Raw genomic sequence first — 12,304 nt, 5'->3', positions numbered from 1 at the left:
TGTCGTTTCTTTCTCGGAATAAGCGCGCGCGCGACGCGACTGTATAAGTACTACCACTGGCCTCGTTTGGGCACCCCTCTCGTCTCGTTCTCGTCACGTACTGATGACTCTTATTGATTCCCATCGCCTCGTCTCGTCTCGTCTCGTCTCGTCTCGCCTTTTTTCTTCTCTGTTACGACCGTAATGCCACCACGACGACGCAGGCGGCGGCGGCGGCGACGGGGGTCGCAGCGGTCCCCGTTACTTCATTTACTACTCGAGCATTTACGCATCTCACTTTCTGACCAACCCACTCTTACCGTGCGGTGTGCGGTGTACTCGTACATGACGATCTGACCACATCCCTACCCACCTACCTCTCTACCTCTCTACCTACCTACATGCTTACCTGTCTACCGCACACCCCTGCCATCCCGAACCCAAAACGGCGGACGAACGATCCGGTGTATGAGTACGTGTCGACGTGTACAGCGAGTACGTACGTGGTCGGGCGAAAAATGTATCAGTAATACATGCATATGTATACGCGCGCAGCTCGTAATCATCATCATCATCATCATCGTCATCACTGCGCGCGCTGACGAAGTAGAAGGCGGAAGGAAGGTAGGAAGGAAGGAAGGAATAAAGGAAGGAAGGGGGAGGGCCCTGCGCAAGTAGGTTAGGCGCGAGGAGGGCGCAAGAGGCGCTTCGGGCTCCACGTCTCCGGACGACCCTCCGCGCCGGGACGCGAAGGAGGGAAGTCCATTACCGAGGCCTCCTGCGCCCTTCGCCCAAGCCCTTCGCCCTGCGCGGCACGCCGCGGGCCAGCATCGTCGTCCTTGTCGTCGTCATCATCGCCATTGGCGGCGCAGCTCCCGGGGGCCCAACGCGAAGAGCGCCCGAGGACGCGTCGATGACCCCGCGCGCGAGGGATGCAGGCGAGGTGGGGCGAGGTGGCTGGAGAAGCAGACCTCGACCTCCTCGGGCGACGCTGCGAAGCGCTGCGATCGTCGAAGCCCGGAAGAAGCACGCCTAGCACTTACGATACTCCACCGCTCGCGCCTCGAGGCCCTCGGGGGCTGCGCAGGACGCGTGGCGAGTCGAGCAGCGGCACGGCGCGGGATGGGATGGCGTGGAAGAGAGCGGGGGAGGGCCCCGGTCCAGCACTTCCTTTCCTCCGTATACATACAATGAGTTATCGGAGAGCGCGTTTGCACACACACGGTGCGTGCGGTGGGTGGAGCACTTCGCCGCTTCGCCGCTTCGAGGCCTCGCGACGCGGGGCGCCGCGCGATCGCGCGCTGACATAGTTGGGCGCCCGGAGCAGGCGTACGTGGAGAAGACGCAGAGGCGCTGTGGGTGCTCTTCGTAACCCCGCGCCGAGTAAGGAGTGTGTCATGCGCGTGGGGACGACTGGCAGCTCAGCAGTACGCAGACGGCGAGGCCGCGGCGAACGAGGAGGCGCTGCGTGCGAGTGGACGGAGTCCGAACAGCGTCCGCGTCTGCGGCCGTAAATACGACGACGATGGCGGCGGCGGCCAAGGACCATCGTCGAACATCAAAATCGAGATATCAAGAGATGCACCAGAGATGGGAGCGTCCGTGCCTCGCGGGCGCTGGCACCGGTGCATAGACCCAGGAAGACCAAGTCCGAGCCCAAATCGAAGGCGCCCATCAGAAGCCGCGCAGGCCAGAGGAGCGCGGGCAGCTGGGACCGGACAGACAATAGGGGCGCGCGCACGCGCCCGTGATAATGGCTTCGCGTTTGTGCTTCGCGCTTCGGTACGCCGGGTATGGCATAGGGCCCGCTGCGAAGGCCCAAGATGTGCGATGCCCTCTGGTAAGTATGGGAGCTGACGTCCCTTTGTGGCAGCGTCGGGAGATGATCTGATGCGTGTGTGCGATTGGACGGAAGGCTGCGCTCGTCAGCGTCGCATTACGTTGGCGGTGTGAGAATCCCCGGCGAGCGTTGTAATGATGGAGAGAGTTTAATTCGTGGGGTGCCCTGGGGTACTGACGGGAGCATACATTGTAGGATGCACGCTGCTCACGATCAGAACGCTGATCGACCAAGGACACGGGTGCTGTGCTCGGTGAATTCGCGGCCTGGGAAGGAAGGGAGAGGCCAAGGCACTTTACTCAGCAGGTTAGATTGGTGAAAAATGCAGGGGAGCTGGCCAAGGCTGGCCACTGGCTTGCCGCACAGATCAAGCCAGGCTGTCTCATCAGACAGGCTATGACGCTCGTCGGGATCCGATTCAAACTCGAGAAGCAGAAGAGGCAGAAGAAACGTAACTTACCATAGCTTACTATGCTCGCTGTATCATCAATCGATCGTCCACCGCGCGAATCCAATATCGGGCATATCGGCACATAAATCAGCGCTTCTCTGCACCCGCAGCAATGTCCTAAGAGACCCCACACTGCACCCATGGCCTGTCATAGAGTTTGCGAAGTGCATGGCAAACCTTAGCATTTCTCATGGTAGGCAAGGTGGCAGGAACTGAAGCCTGGAGGCTTTGGGGTACTCGGGGATTCCACGCCTTCGGACGTGTGGGGAGGTGACAGAGTCCGACCAATGGTAAGGAGCGGAAAATCAATATCCGAGCCGGTCCCGGTGGACGATGTGCGCCAAAACCGACTCGTCCGAACAAAGCCTGCATTGATCGCGGTTTCGGCCTAGCATCGCGCGCAGGAGCGCGTCGCGTCTTCGGAGAGAGCGGACGAATAAGGAGCTCACACGACCAGGGACACGCCATCCGGTGTTCTACCGTAAGTAAACCGAGAGAATCCAAGGGCACGCGGCAAGCGATATGCTGAGACTATGAAGCCCATAAAGGCAACACGAAGGCATACCCATACCCAAGAAGGAAACAATCATGGACGAGCGAGCAACTGTTCTCCTTCGCACTTTCCGCGTGCTTTCTGTCCAGATCGATTGTGCGCAAGTAGAAGCGAGGGGCCTGCCATGGAAAGAGTGAAGGTTGAAATGGATATAGTGCGGATCCGAGACTGGTCCTTTTTGATTTGCTGCGCGCAGACCTGAAGCAACGGACGTATTTCACAGCACCCACATACGAAAAGGTTCACCGTAGGCCGCATCAGAACACAGCTCGAAATGAGGCTGATGTTCAGAGGGAACAATGAACGAACGCGCGAGTCGATGCAACGGTGGCCTCCAACAGATTCCGGTAACCAGCTTCCGAGCGAACAGAACACTCGACACTACAGTTCAAAAATACTAAACTGAAGGCGAAAGTTCGGGGCGCCTCGCCCGCGGCCACGGAAAGGTTAGTGAGGCACGGCGCTCTCCTGGGTCCAGAAATCGCCCCGCACCGGAGGACCCAAATCTTTGGACCATCGCGCCCGAAATGGCGGACGGTTGCGCCCTTCGTGCGCGAGTGAGCTGAGCTGCCATCACAGTGTTGACACGGCCCGCGAACAATCACAGGACTGGGACGACTTTACCGAAGAGTGCCAGCGCCTACATATACACCCTTACGCGTCTAATCCACCGCCCCTACAGTGATTCATATTCGGAATTGTACGTGGAATAACATTGTCGTTTTACTCACTTTACGTCGTTGGTATCCAGGGTTGACAGAGGATTGACTATAACCCATTTCATCAGGGCCGTAGACGACTCGAAAAACATGTGCGCAGAGCAGTATGGCATGACAGGCCGCCGTGCGCGGAGACGATATTCAGGGATGAGTAGCCCCACTGCTGCCAACGGATCATCCGGGCCTGTAGCGTTAAGCCCGCAAGGCGCGAGGTAAGTGCGATTCTGTGGAAGTCAAGTTGCCGGATATGGGTGATGTGCTGGATTACTAGGCGTCTCAGTGTTTGGGGGGACTGGAGAAGATGGGGGAACGTGATGCGGGGTCGTACGGCATGGAAATGTGGGGCAATTTGAAGTGTGTTTCAAATTCAGGGGCAAAGAAGCGAGATCGGTGGATTCGTGCGGGGCATCGTACACCCAGTTGAACGCGTGGAGAATGCTGTTTCTGTTACATAAAAGGCAAAGGCCCGCAAACAAGGAAAAGTGCCGATGGTGGACGCACAGCGGGACCGAGTCTTGCTGCCAGTCTACGGTATGGTCTACGGGCCGACATCTAGGACTGGGACTCCGAAAACCTGCTCAAGAATAGGGGCAAAGAAGTCCTGGTGAGTCGAAAGATGGCCTTGAAGGCTACGATTGGGATTGTACTGACCAACTCGATGAGGGCGTTCCCCGATGTGGCTACTGGCCAACTTGAAGAGGGCGTGTTATCCAATGTGGCTATTTCGAGTTGTGATGTGGCCACATCATATTTTGGACGCACATTGCCAAGAGTTTTCTGCGCAGCGCGTGGGTGTCGATGAAAGCGCGGTAAGGCTATATTAAAGCCAAAAGCATCAAGGTTAGGAATTCAGAACAACGGATGAACCTATAACATGCCGTCCATAAGCCGCAGGCCGTCCTTTCGAGAACCTTTCATTGCTCTGCGGGTCAGCAGAACGGGAGGCCAGGCAAATAGCTGTACAAAACAAGATATTGTCTCAGGTCTTGAGGGAGAGAAAGCCCAGACCAAGCCACAGATAAATTAGGCCTTAAGGCTTCATACTCTATTAGTCTATCTTTCCGTCAATGAATTCGACAAAAGCTGTACTCCAGAAGCCGGAAATTGTATCAGCGCTCGCCAGGTATTCCGGATGCGTTCTCGTACCTATCCTCTCATGTCGACATGACCTACGGTAGCCTACGGTCTCATTCAACCTGACCGTGCGGCACCTGGTGAGTCATTTTGGTTCGATTTTTGACGTTTCTGTTGATATGGAGACAGACATCAAAGACAGCAGAAAACGGCAGAAAACGCCTCGTCGTGTGGCGTCTGAGATTCGATGACGCGGACTCACGTTGTGCAGTCACGAGATCGTGTTCCGACTCCACGTGGCGCCAGAGATCTTGAGAGCCTGGTCGTTGATCAAGTCGACGAAGGTCGACGGCCACACATCTTGTGGAGTGTCTGCTTTTAATAGACGACAGGAATTACCAGTGAGCTCATGCATGGTCATCAAAGATGCTGGCCGAAAGGTTGACCGTGGCAGCGCCTGACTAGCCGCGTAGCAAGCTACATACCGTTTCACGAGAGCGGGAGAGGACGCAGGCATAAAGAGCACGTCATCCTACTATTTATCCTCCCGCGGACATGTGTATGTAAGTTACGACGGCTTCAGTCCCTCTAGGACGCGGCCGCACTGATATCGCAGCCGTCATCACCACCAACGCCCACCTGATCCCTGATCATGGTCATCTGTCGGGCACGCGCCACCCTCCCAGGAAATGAAACGACCACCGTTTCATCATCTGTCGTATCTGTCGTATCCGCACGTCTCGTCCCAGAATGTGCGTGCTTCCGAGCACCATCCACGAAGCGTACTATCCACCAATGGCGCGCAGCGTGATAGCAAACTTGTCCTGAAGACCGCTCTTCGACGCTCTACTCGGAGCAATGAATAATAAACAGAAGAGCTAGATTCTGGCGAAATGTGGGGCTGACAACCGTGTCATCTGAGCAAGACACGTAGGGTGCTTTGGGCGATCACGGTATGCGTCATCTGCTAAACTTCATCAAGGCGCGCTAAACAAAATCCTGACTGTTTCAGCATCTCGTGCACATCTATTCATTCGGACGACGAATTGAGTCCTATCCACTAGCGTAGACGTTGCTTCCATCGACGGCCAAGGATTCAATTGAGAGATTCAAGCGATTGGAAGTTAGACTGCAAGTTTACTCAATGACTTGTGTCAGGAAAGAGCAGTCCTCAATGTGGCAGGGCCGGCCGTGCGGAATTCGTCATGGTCATGTCGAACCTGGAAAGTGCGTGGTTGTTTTTCAATGCCATGTGGATGATTCCAAGCTTGTCTTGAACCTCCTCAGATTGCGCACCGTTTCCATTCAGATGCCTCGGTCTACTTGATCAGTAATGAAGCGGTGAACCTACTTTTTTTGTCTATTCAGATGCTCACTGAAAGCAAACTATGAGACGCACGGGCCAATCTTCAATCGCAACGTGCGATCCAACGCAAGTATACACTAGATGCGAAAGTCGAATGGGAGCCTGAGGTCAATAGAGTGAGGGTTTGCTCAGTGCTCGCCTAACCTGGCTGATCTTCTCTCTGAGAGCGAGGTCCATCCATGGCCCTGTGGACGGGTCTATACACGACGTAGCAAGATGTACGTAGCTACTTATGACGCGTATTCTACATGTGACCTGATAGTTGCATCACATGTATGCAGTGATGAGGAGCTCCCTTCCTCGTAGAAGTGTATGCACAGGTCGAAGAGCTCTTCAAAGATGCACCGGACCTCTCTCTGGCGTTCCGCGACTTCGGTCTACTCTCGACAACCCCTCCAAATGTATGGTCCGACAACAGACCTCCCTACCATGCGATTTTGAAGCATGTGGCATTACTTCACTCTTGTCCACAAATCAGATCTCGTAGACATAGTCTTTCATTACAGTTTTTTTTTGGTTCAAGGATTTATATACCGCACAGCGCTAGCCTGGGGCGGTGGGGACGTAAGGATTACAAGTACGCTACGGAACGTGACTGCTCGTGGCTCAGCTAAGGCCCGGAGGGTTTCCCTCTTTGAGAGAAGTACCTTTTTGTCATTACAGTCGTTTGCAATGCGGTACAGCGGTAGTGTAGCTAGAAGCGATCCTCTTGACGCGACGCGTGTGGCACATGTGACCCACTGGATACATCACGTGTATGTGGTGATGGGGAAGCTCCCTTCCTCGTCCCGGGTGTGAAAAATTCGAGGATTTACTGTCGCCGTTGCGCTGCGCAGTGCGCCGTGTCTTTTACAGATCTCTGTCGACGCATGGATCGGGGCGAGATGAAGACAGAGGCCATGCAAGGACCGCTGGATCCCGCGCTCGATCACAAGCCCTCGCAGCCGTCCGAAGAGCCCTCATTAACCGTCGCAAGCCCAGCGAAAGACATGCCGTCTCCTGCGCGTAGAGATGCTCCGCTTCCCCAGCCATTATCGTCATCATCAACTCCCCTTCACCTCCCCGGCGCTGCTTCTCCTTCTTACTTCCCTTCGCGCTCGGCTTCACAAAACGCTGCGACGCTGCAATCTATGGCTGGCGGAGATCCGCAGGGCGAGAGACAGCTCAACGTGTCCGATGCCCTGAGTTATCTGGACAATGTGAAAAACAAGTTCCAGGAGAGACCGGACGTGTACAACCTCTTCTTGGACATCATGAAGGACTTCAAGAGCCAGCAGTCAGTGTCTCTGATCTCTCTCTTGTCCTTCTCACCAACAATAACTTTTCAGGATCGACACTCCCGGTGTCATCGCGCGCGTGTCATCGCTATTTCATGGCCACCCATCTCTCATATCAGGCTTCAACACCTTCCTTCCTGTCGGCTACCGCATCGACGTTGGTTCTGACTCTCACTCGTCCGAATACATCACGGTCACCACGCCTTCCGGCACTGTCTTGCAATCTAATAACGATCCTAACGGATTCTCTGAGTCTCTGCCTGGCAGTGGCCATATGGAGCCAACAATGTCCATGCACGCCCAACCCGTCCCAAGCTTCCAACGTCATTTAGAACCACCATCCTCACCCGGTGAGCCAGGCCGTATCGGAGGTGAAGCTGAGAGAGCCAACCTAGGTCCAGCGATGGATTATGTGCAGCGCATCAAGACGCGTTTCAGCGACGATCCACACACCTACAAACAGTTCCTCGAGATCCTCTCCACACACAAGGCGAGCGCAAACAATGTAAGCATTCACTGCGCCTCTATATCTATTCCAGGTTGACTTTGATTCCGTGCTGACTCCCCGTGGAGCAGGCAGAAGTGTACGCACAAGTCGAAGAGCTTTTCAAAGACGCGCCAGACCTCTCGCTGGCGTTTCGCGACTTCCTTCCAGGTGTAGGGATGAGACCCGAAGACGGTGACGATTCTATGATCCAAGGCGTACTTGGGAAAATCAGCACACCAGTCATGGGCGCTGAGAGCTCACGATCGGCGAAGCGGAAACCAGCTGAGGCTCCACCGTCCTCTGTGCCGGCGAAGCGTAAGCGCAAAGCGGGGGATAAAGACAAGGACAAAGACAGTGTAAAATCGGTCGCGTCCAAGGTGAGCCGCCTCGCACCGCCTTTGCCATGTGGCTAATCGTCAACGAGTCGAAGAAAGCAAAACAGCTACAAGCGCCGCCCATGGATGCGTCAACATCATTCTCGCAGTACGCCACATCGACCGCCCCGCCCTCTCCGCGCCGATCCATACAAGTCCACCACCCACATCCACACGTCCAATTGCCGCCCTCGCCTCCAGCGTACCGTGCACCAGTTATGTCCGTGTCCAACTCCATTGCCACAGCCGCCGTAGGCTCCGACGGGACGCAGTTCTTTGCACGCGTCCGGCGCGTCGTCGACTCGCGCGAGTCATACAACGAGTTTTTACGACTCATCAATCTGTTCACGCAGGGCTATATTGATCGTGCGCGCTTGGTCCGCGAGAGCGTGTATTTCCTGGGCGACGGAGAGTTGATGTATCAGCTGAAGGAGATCTTGGGGTGGGACGAGGCACAGGACAAGGCTGCGCTTGCGCGGGAACGAGAAGAGGGGCTTATGCCAGGAAGACCTTTGGGCGTGCTGGACAGGCCGAGCAAGGAGGAGCTGAACATTCGCCATGGGAGTTACAGGCGTCTACCTGCAGATGTGAGAATTTTCCGTGTCGGTTCGAGCAGGCGTGGTTCTGATACATGTGCATGTAGGATATCAACGTGCAATGTTCCGGGCGCGACGAGATGTGCAAGTCAGTCTTGAACGACGAATGGGTATCACACCCTACGTTCGCGAGCGAGGACTCCGGTTTCGTCGCGCACAAGAAGAACATCTACGAGGAGGCGCTCCATCGCTGCGAGGAGGAGCGGCACGAGTATGATTTCCACATCGATGGTATCGTGAAGACGATCAGCATCCTCGAGCCGATCAACAACAAAGTCATGCAGCTCGGTCCAGAGGAGCGCAGTGCGTACAAGCTCAAGCCAAATTTCGGGGGCTCTGGCAAAGCCATCCACCAGCGCATCATCAAGAAGCTCTATGGGCGCGACGCTGGGCTCGAAGTCATTCAAGCGCTGCAGGAGACACCCGCGCTCGCCGTGCCGATCGTGCTCGGGCGGCTCAAGCAAAAAGAGGACGAGTGGAAGCGCGCGCAGCGCGAGTGGAACAAGGTCTGGCGCGAGGTCGACGCGCAAAACTATAACAAGGCGCTCGACCACCAGAGCATCGCGTTCAAGGCGGCCGACAAGAAGGCGCTCACCACCAAGGCGTTCGTGAGCCAGATCGAGGCCGTGGTGGAGGAGCAGATGGCGAAGCGCGCGATGCTCGTCGACCCGCTGTTCGCGCGCACGCGGCCGAAGCACCAGCTCGAGTTCGCAATGCCCGACGGCGACGTGCTGAAAGACGTCGTGAAGCTCACGTTCGCGTACTTCGCGCGCATGCCCGCGCAGCAGACGCGCGTCGATGTAGAGAAGCGGCGATGGGTCGAGACGAGGCTGTATAATATCGTCCGCGCGTTCTTCATGCTCGGCGACGAGTGGCATCAAAGTTCCTCTGCGAAACAGGGGGCACTTGCGCGGGAAGAGGAGGTGGCGAGCTCGGTCGCTGAGGCAGACGGGTTGAACGGCGCGAGCGGCTCGCACGGAGGCGGCAGGAACAGGATCGCTGGCGGTATCTTCACGGGTGATTTGCGGAAAAGTCTCTTGAAGAGCGAGCAGGCCAAATCGACGCGATCGCAGACGCGGCCGCTGCAGTCGCCTGCAGGCTCTCGGCGGGCATCGCCCGCGCCGCTGGTGCCCTCCGAAGATGACATGGAAGTCGACTCGGAGAGCCGGGCTGACCTCGTCCCCTCTGCAGGTGATACACCGTGTTGCAAGCGGCGGTCATTCTACACGAATACATGGTTTTACACTACCCTGCGTCTGATCGAGGTGAGCCTTGATGCCATTGTCGTAGATTTGGGCGAGTCTCAAAAGCTGTTTTCGATCTAAGGTGCTTTATTCCCGCCTACATCTCTTCAAGACGATTGCAGGCGAGCAATGCAGGCCTGCTACCCAGGAGGGGGGTCGGAAAAGCCGTGCGTGGACATTGGAGTACCTGATGGGGCCAGGCCATGTGAATCCGATGCCGGGAGTGAGCGCGGCGCAGTACTACGAGCTGTTCCTTGAGACGTGCGAGAAGCTGTTCGACAGCCAGATCGACCAGAATGCGTTCGAGGACCAGATGCGGGCGATGTTCGGGCTGCAGGTGCGATATGCGATTCGTCTATCGTCTGTTTTCGATGTTGATGAAAAGGTTGGGGCTAGGCTGCGTTCAAATCATTCACTATTGACAAGGTGATCGCTGTCCTGATCAAACAGGTACGTTCTTTTCGTTTACTCAGTGCATGGTCGTAGCCCATTGACCTTATATTTTGTGAAGTTACAAAGCTGGGGGGATGCAGACCAGAAACAGGATAAATTATACAAACTCCTGTCGGACGAGCGGCAACTGAAACAGCCGACAGTCGACGATCATCGAAAGCTTTTGAGACAAGCTGAAGAGATTCTTGGGCCGGAGGAGAACTTGTTCTGCATTGACTGGGTATGATCGTTCGCTGATATCTAGTGCAGATATGACTGATCACGCTCTACCAGCATCCGGAATCGAAAGTCATCACTTTCCAACTGCTGAGCAAGGACGGCTCTAGCCTCGATGATGCGGAAGTCCTGACTGGGCGATGGCAGTCCTACATCGCTTCTTTTGTCTCTGTGAGTTTTGGTATCATGAAAACCTTCGAATGACTCACCACTCTTGCTGGCAGGACGAAGACACGAAGTCCCTTCCTCAGTCCAAAGTGCGTCGCCCGTTCCTCCGTCGGTAAGTTGCAAACATCACTTTCAAATTTTACCGACACTCATCGACCTTCCTTCACTGCATCAGCAATCTGCCCTCGGCCGTGCGGAAAGACACGCCGGACGTCGTCGCGCACGGCGGACTGGAGATCAAAGTCTGTGTCCGCACATATCGCCTTTTCTTCGTGTCCAATACCGAGGATTTCCTGTGGCGAAAGGTGCCCCGCGAAGAGCACGATGCGGCGACCAGGCGACTGGCAGCCCGGAATGCTGCACGGGCGCAGCGGCTCGAGAGGCTGGACAAGGAGCTTGGGTCTGTTGCTTCTCGGAAGACTACGCCTGGTCCAGGGACAGATGGACAGTGAAAAGGTGTGCCGGATTATACCGCTGTCGCGCTATGTTATGTTATCTCTCACCCCTAGTGTGTGTAATATTTTTGTGTATTGTCTACATTATTGTTATCGGTGGATTTGTTCATGGTTTCAACTAGAGTGATTAAGGGTGTGTGTTCCATACAGGCTGGACGTGTCCGCGTCCATCCTCCCCACCGCAAGAAGACACTGCTTAGAGCGGCATGACGTAATAGCTGGCCATCTCGTTCTCTGGCCGCGTTCTCGTTCCGACAGCAGGTCTTGTTCGTATGGCAGCAGAATACCCTCGACCAGACTACATCACGACTCTTGCTCTGTCGCAGAGTCGTGCAGACCATCTCCGCCAACCCGTGCCTCACAAACACGAATCCTTGCAACATGCACGCTTGCCTGTATCTGTCATCCCCGATCTGCGCTTCGAGCAGACATACTTGAAGCGGGTGAAGCCGTACGTGCATGTTGAGCGGCGAAAGCGGACATCGAAGGGGGCAAACGGCGAGAACAAGGAGGAAACTGGGGAAGGCGAAGAGGAAGAAGAGATAGGGGAGGCGGAGGTGATCACGGTCGAGTGGGGCAAGGTGCTCTGGATCACCACGCGGGACCAGGTCATCAGCCCACTGCTGCAGGGTGCACTCTGGTGCGTAAATAATCCTTAACTTCTGCAGCTCCATCTGATTGCGTGCATGAACAAAATGGTATCCACCTTGTACAGGGGAGCCGCCGCCATCTTCATTCGCCCAGCTGTAGGCTCCCTTGGTGCGCGCGTGCGCCAATGGTGGCCGACATACAAGGAGCCTCCTCCAGGGCACGAGGGTAAGGGAGTCGGATTCCTCAGGAGCTGGGCGAAATCGCTATTCGGCGGGGCGGGTACCGCGTTTGCGGGGATCGCGAGTGTACATTGACGTCCATGTACTGAGCGCCACATACACATGCCCTTTTCCCACAAACGGACTGATGGTTGGTTTGAAAACGTCTGACTAGCGTGGCGGACGATGTCTGTCTTGTCGCGTGGGCCTGTTTCATTTGCGACTGACGAGCTATGGAGTCGG

General features: G+C 55.9%; 3 protein-coding genes across 3 annotated transcripts; all 3 read left to right on the top strand.

Moving 5' to 3' along the window:
* Positions 1–911: 911 nt before the first annotated feature.
* On the top strand, positions 912–4,344 carry HETIRDRAFT_119103 (uncharacterized protein; the record flags this gene model as incomplete). The annotated part of the gene is made up of 10 exons (XM_009553689.1): positions 912–1,203; positions 1,307–1,761; positions 2,054–2,270; positions 2,468–2,540; positions 2,663–2,751; positions 3,179–3,269; positions 3,506–3,523; positions 3,575–3,754; positions 4,001–4,073; positions 4,099–4,344. 10 exons carry the CDS (start codon positions 912–914, stop codon positions 4,342–4,344), a joined length of 1,734 nt encoding a protein of 577 aa, XP_009551984.1.
* A 2,507-nt stretch (positions 4,345–6,851) lies between these two features.
* HETIRDRAFT_460987 (uncharacterized protein) lies at positions 6,852–11,249 on the top strand (the record flags this gene model as incomplete). The annotated part of the gene is made up of 11 exons (XM_009553688.1): positions 6,852–7,258; positions 7,311–7,764; positions 7,836–8,123; positions 8,171–8,707; positions 8,764–9,981; positions 10,043–10,297; positions 10,357–10,410; positions 10,472–10,633; positions 10,687–10,800; positions 10,854–10,909; positions 10,973–11,249. 11 exons carry the CDS (start codon positions 6,852–6,854, stop codon positions 11,247–11,249), a joined length of 3,822 nt encoding a protein of 1,273 aa, XP_009551983.1.
* A 275-nt stretch (positions 11,250–11,524) lies between these two features.
* HETIRDRAFT_330377 (uncharacterized protein) lies at positions 11,525–12,157 on the top strand (the record flags this gene model as incomplete). The annotated part of the gene is made up of 2 exons (XM_009553687.1): positions 11,525–11,892; positions 11,968–12,157. 2 exons carry the CDS (start codon positions 11,525–11,527, stop codon positions 12,155–12,157), a joined length of 558 nt encoding a protein of 185 aa, XP_009551982.1.
* Between the last annotated feature and the right edge of the window lie 147 nt (positions 12,158–12,304).

Source organism: Heterobasidion irregulare (genome assembly GCF_000320585.1).
Source record: "Heterobasidion irregulare TC 32-1 unplaced genomic scaffold scaffold_12, whole genome shotgun sequence".
In the NCBI taxonomy this organism is placed as follows: Eukaryota; Fungi; Basidiomycota; class Agaricomycetes; order Russulales; family Bondarzewiaceae; genus Heterobasidion; species Heterobasidion irregulare.
This window is presented reverse-complemented; position numbering and strand designations above follow the sequence as displayed.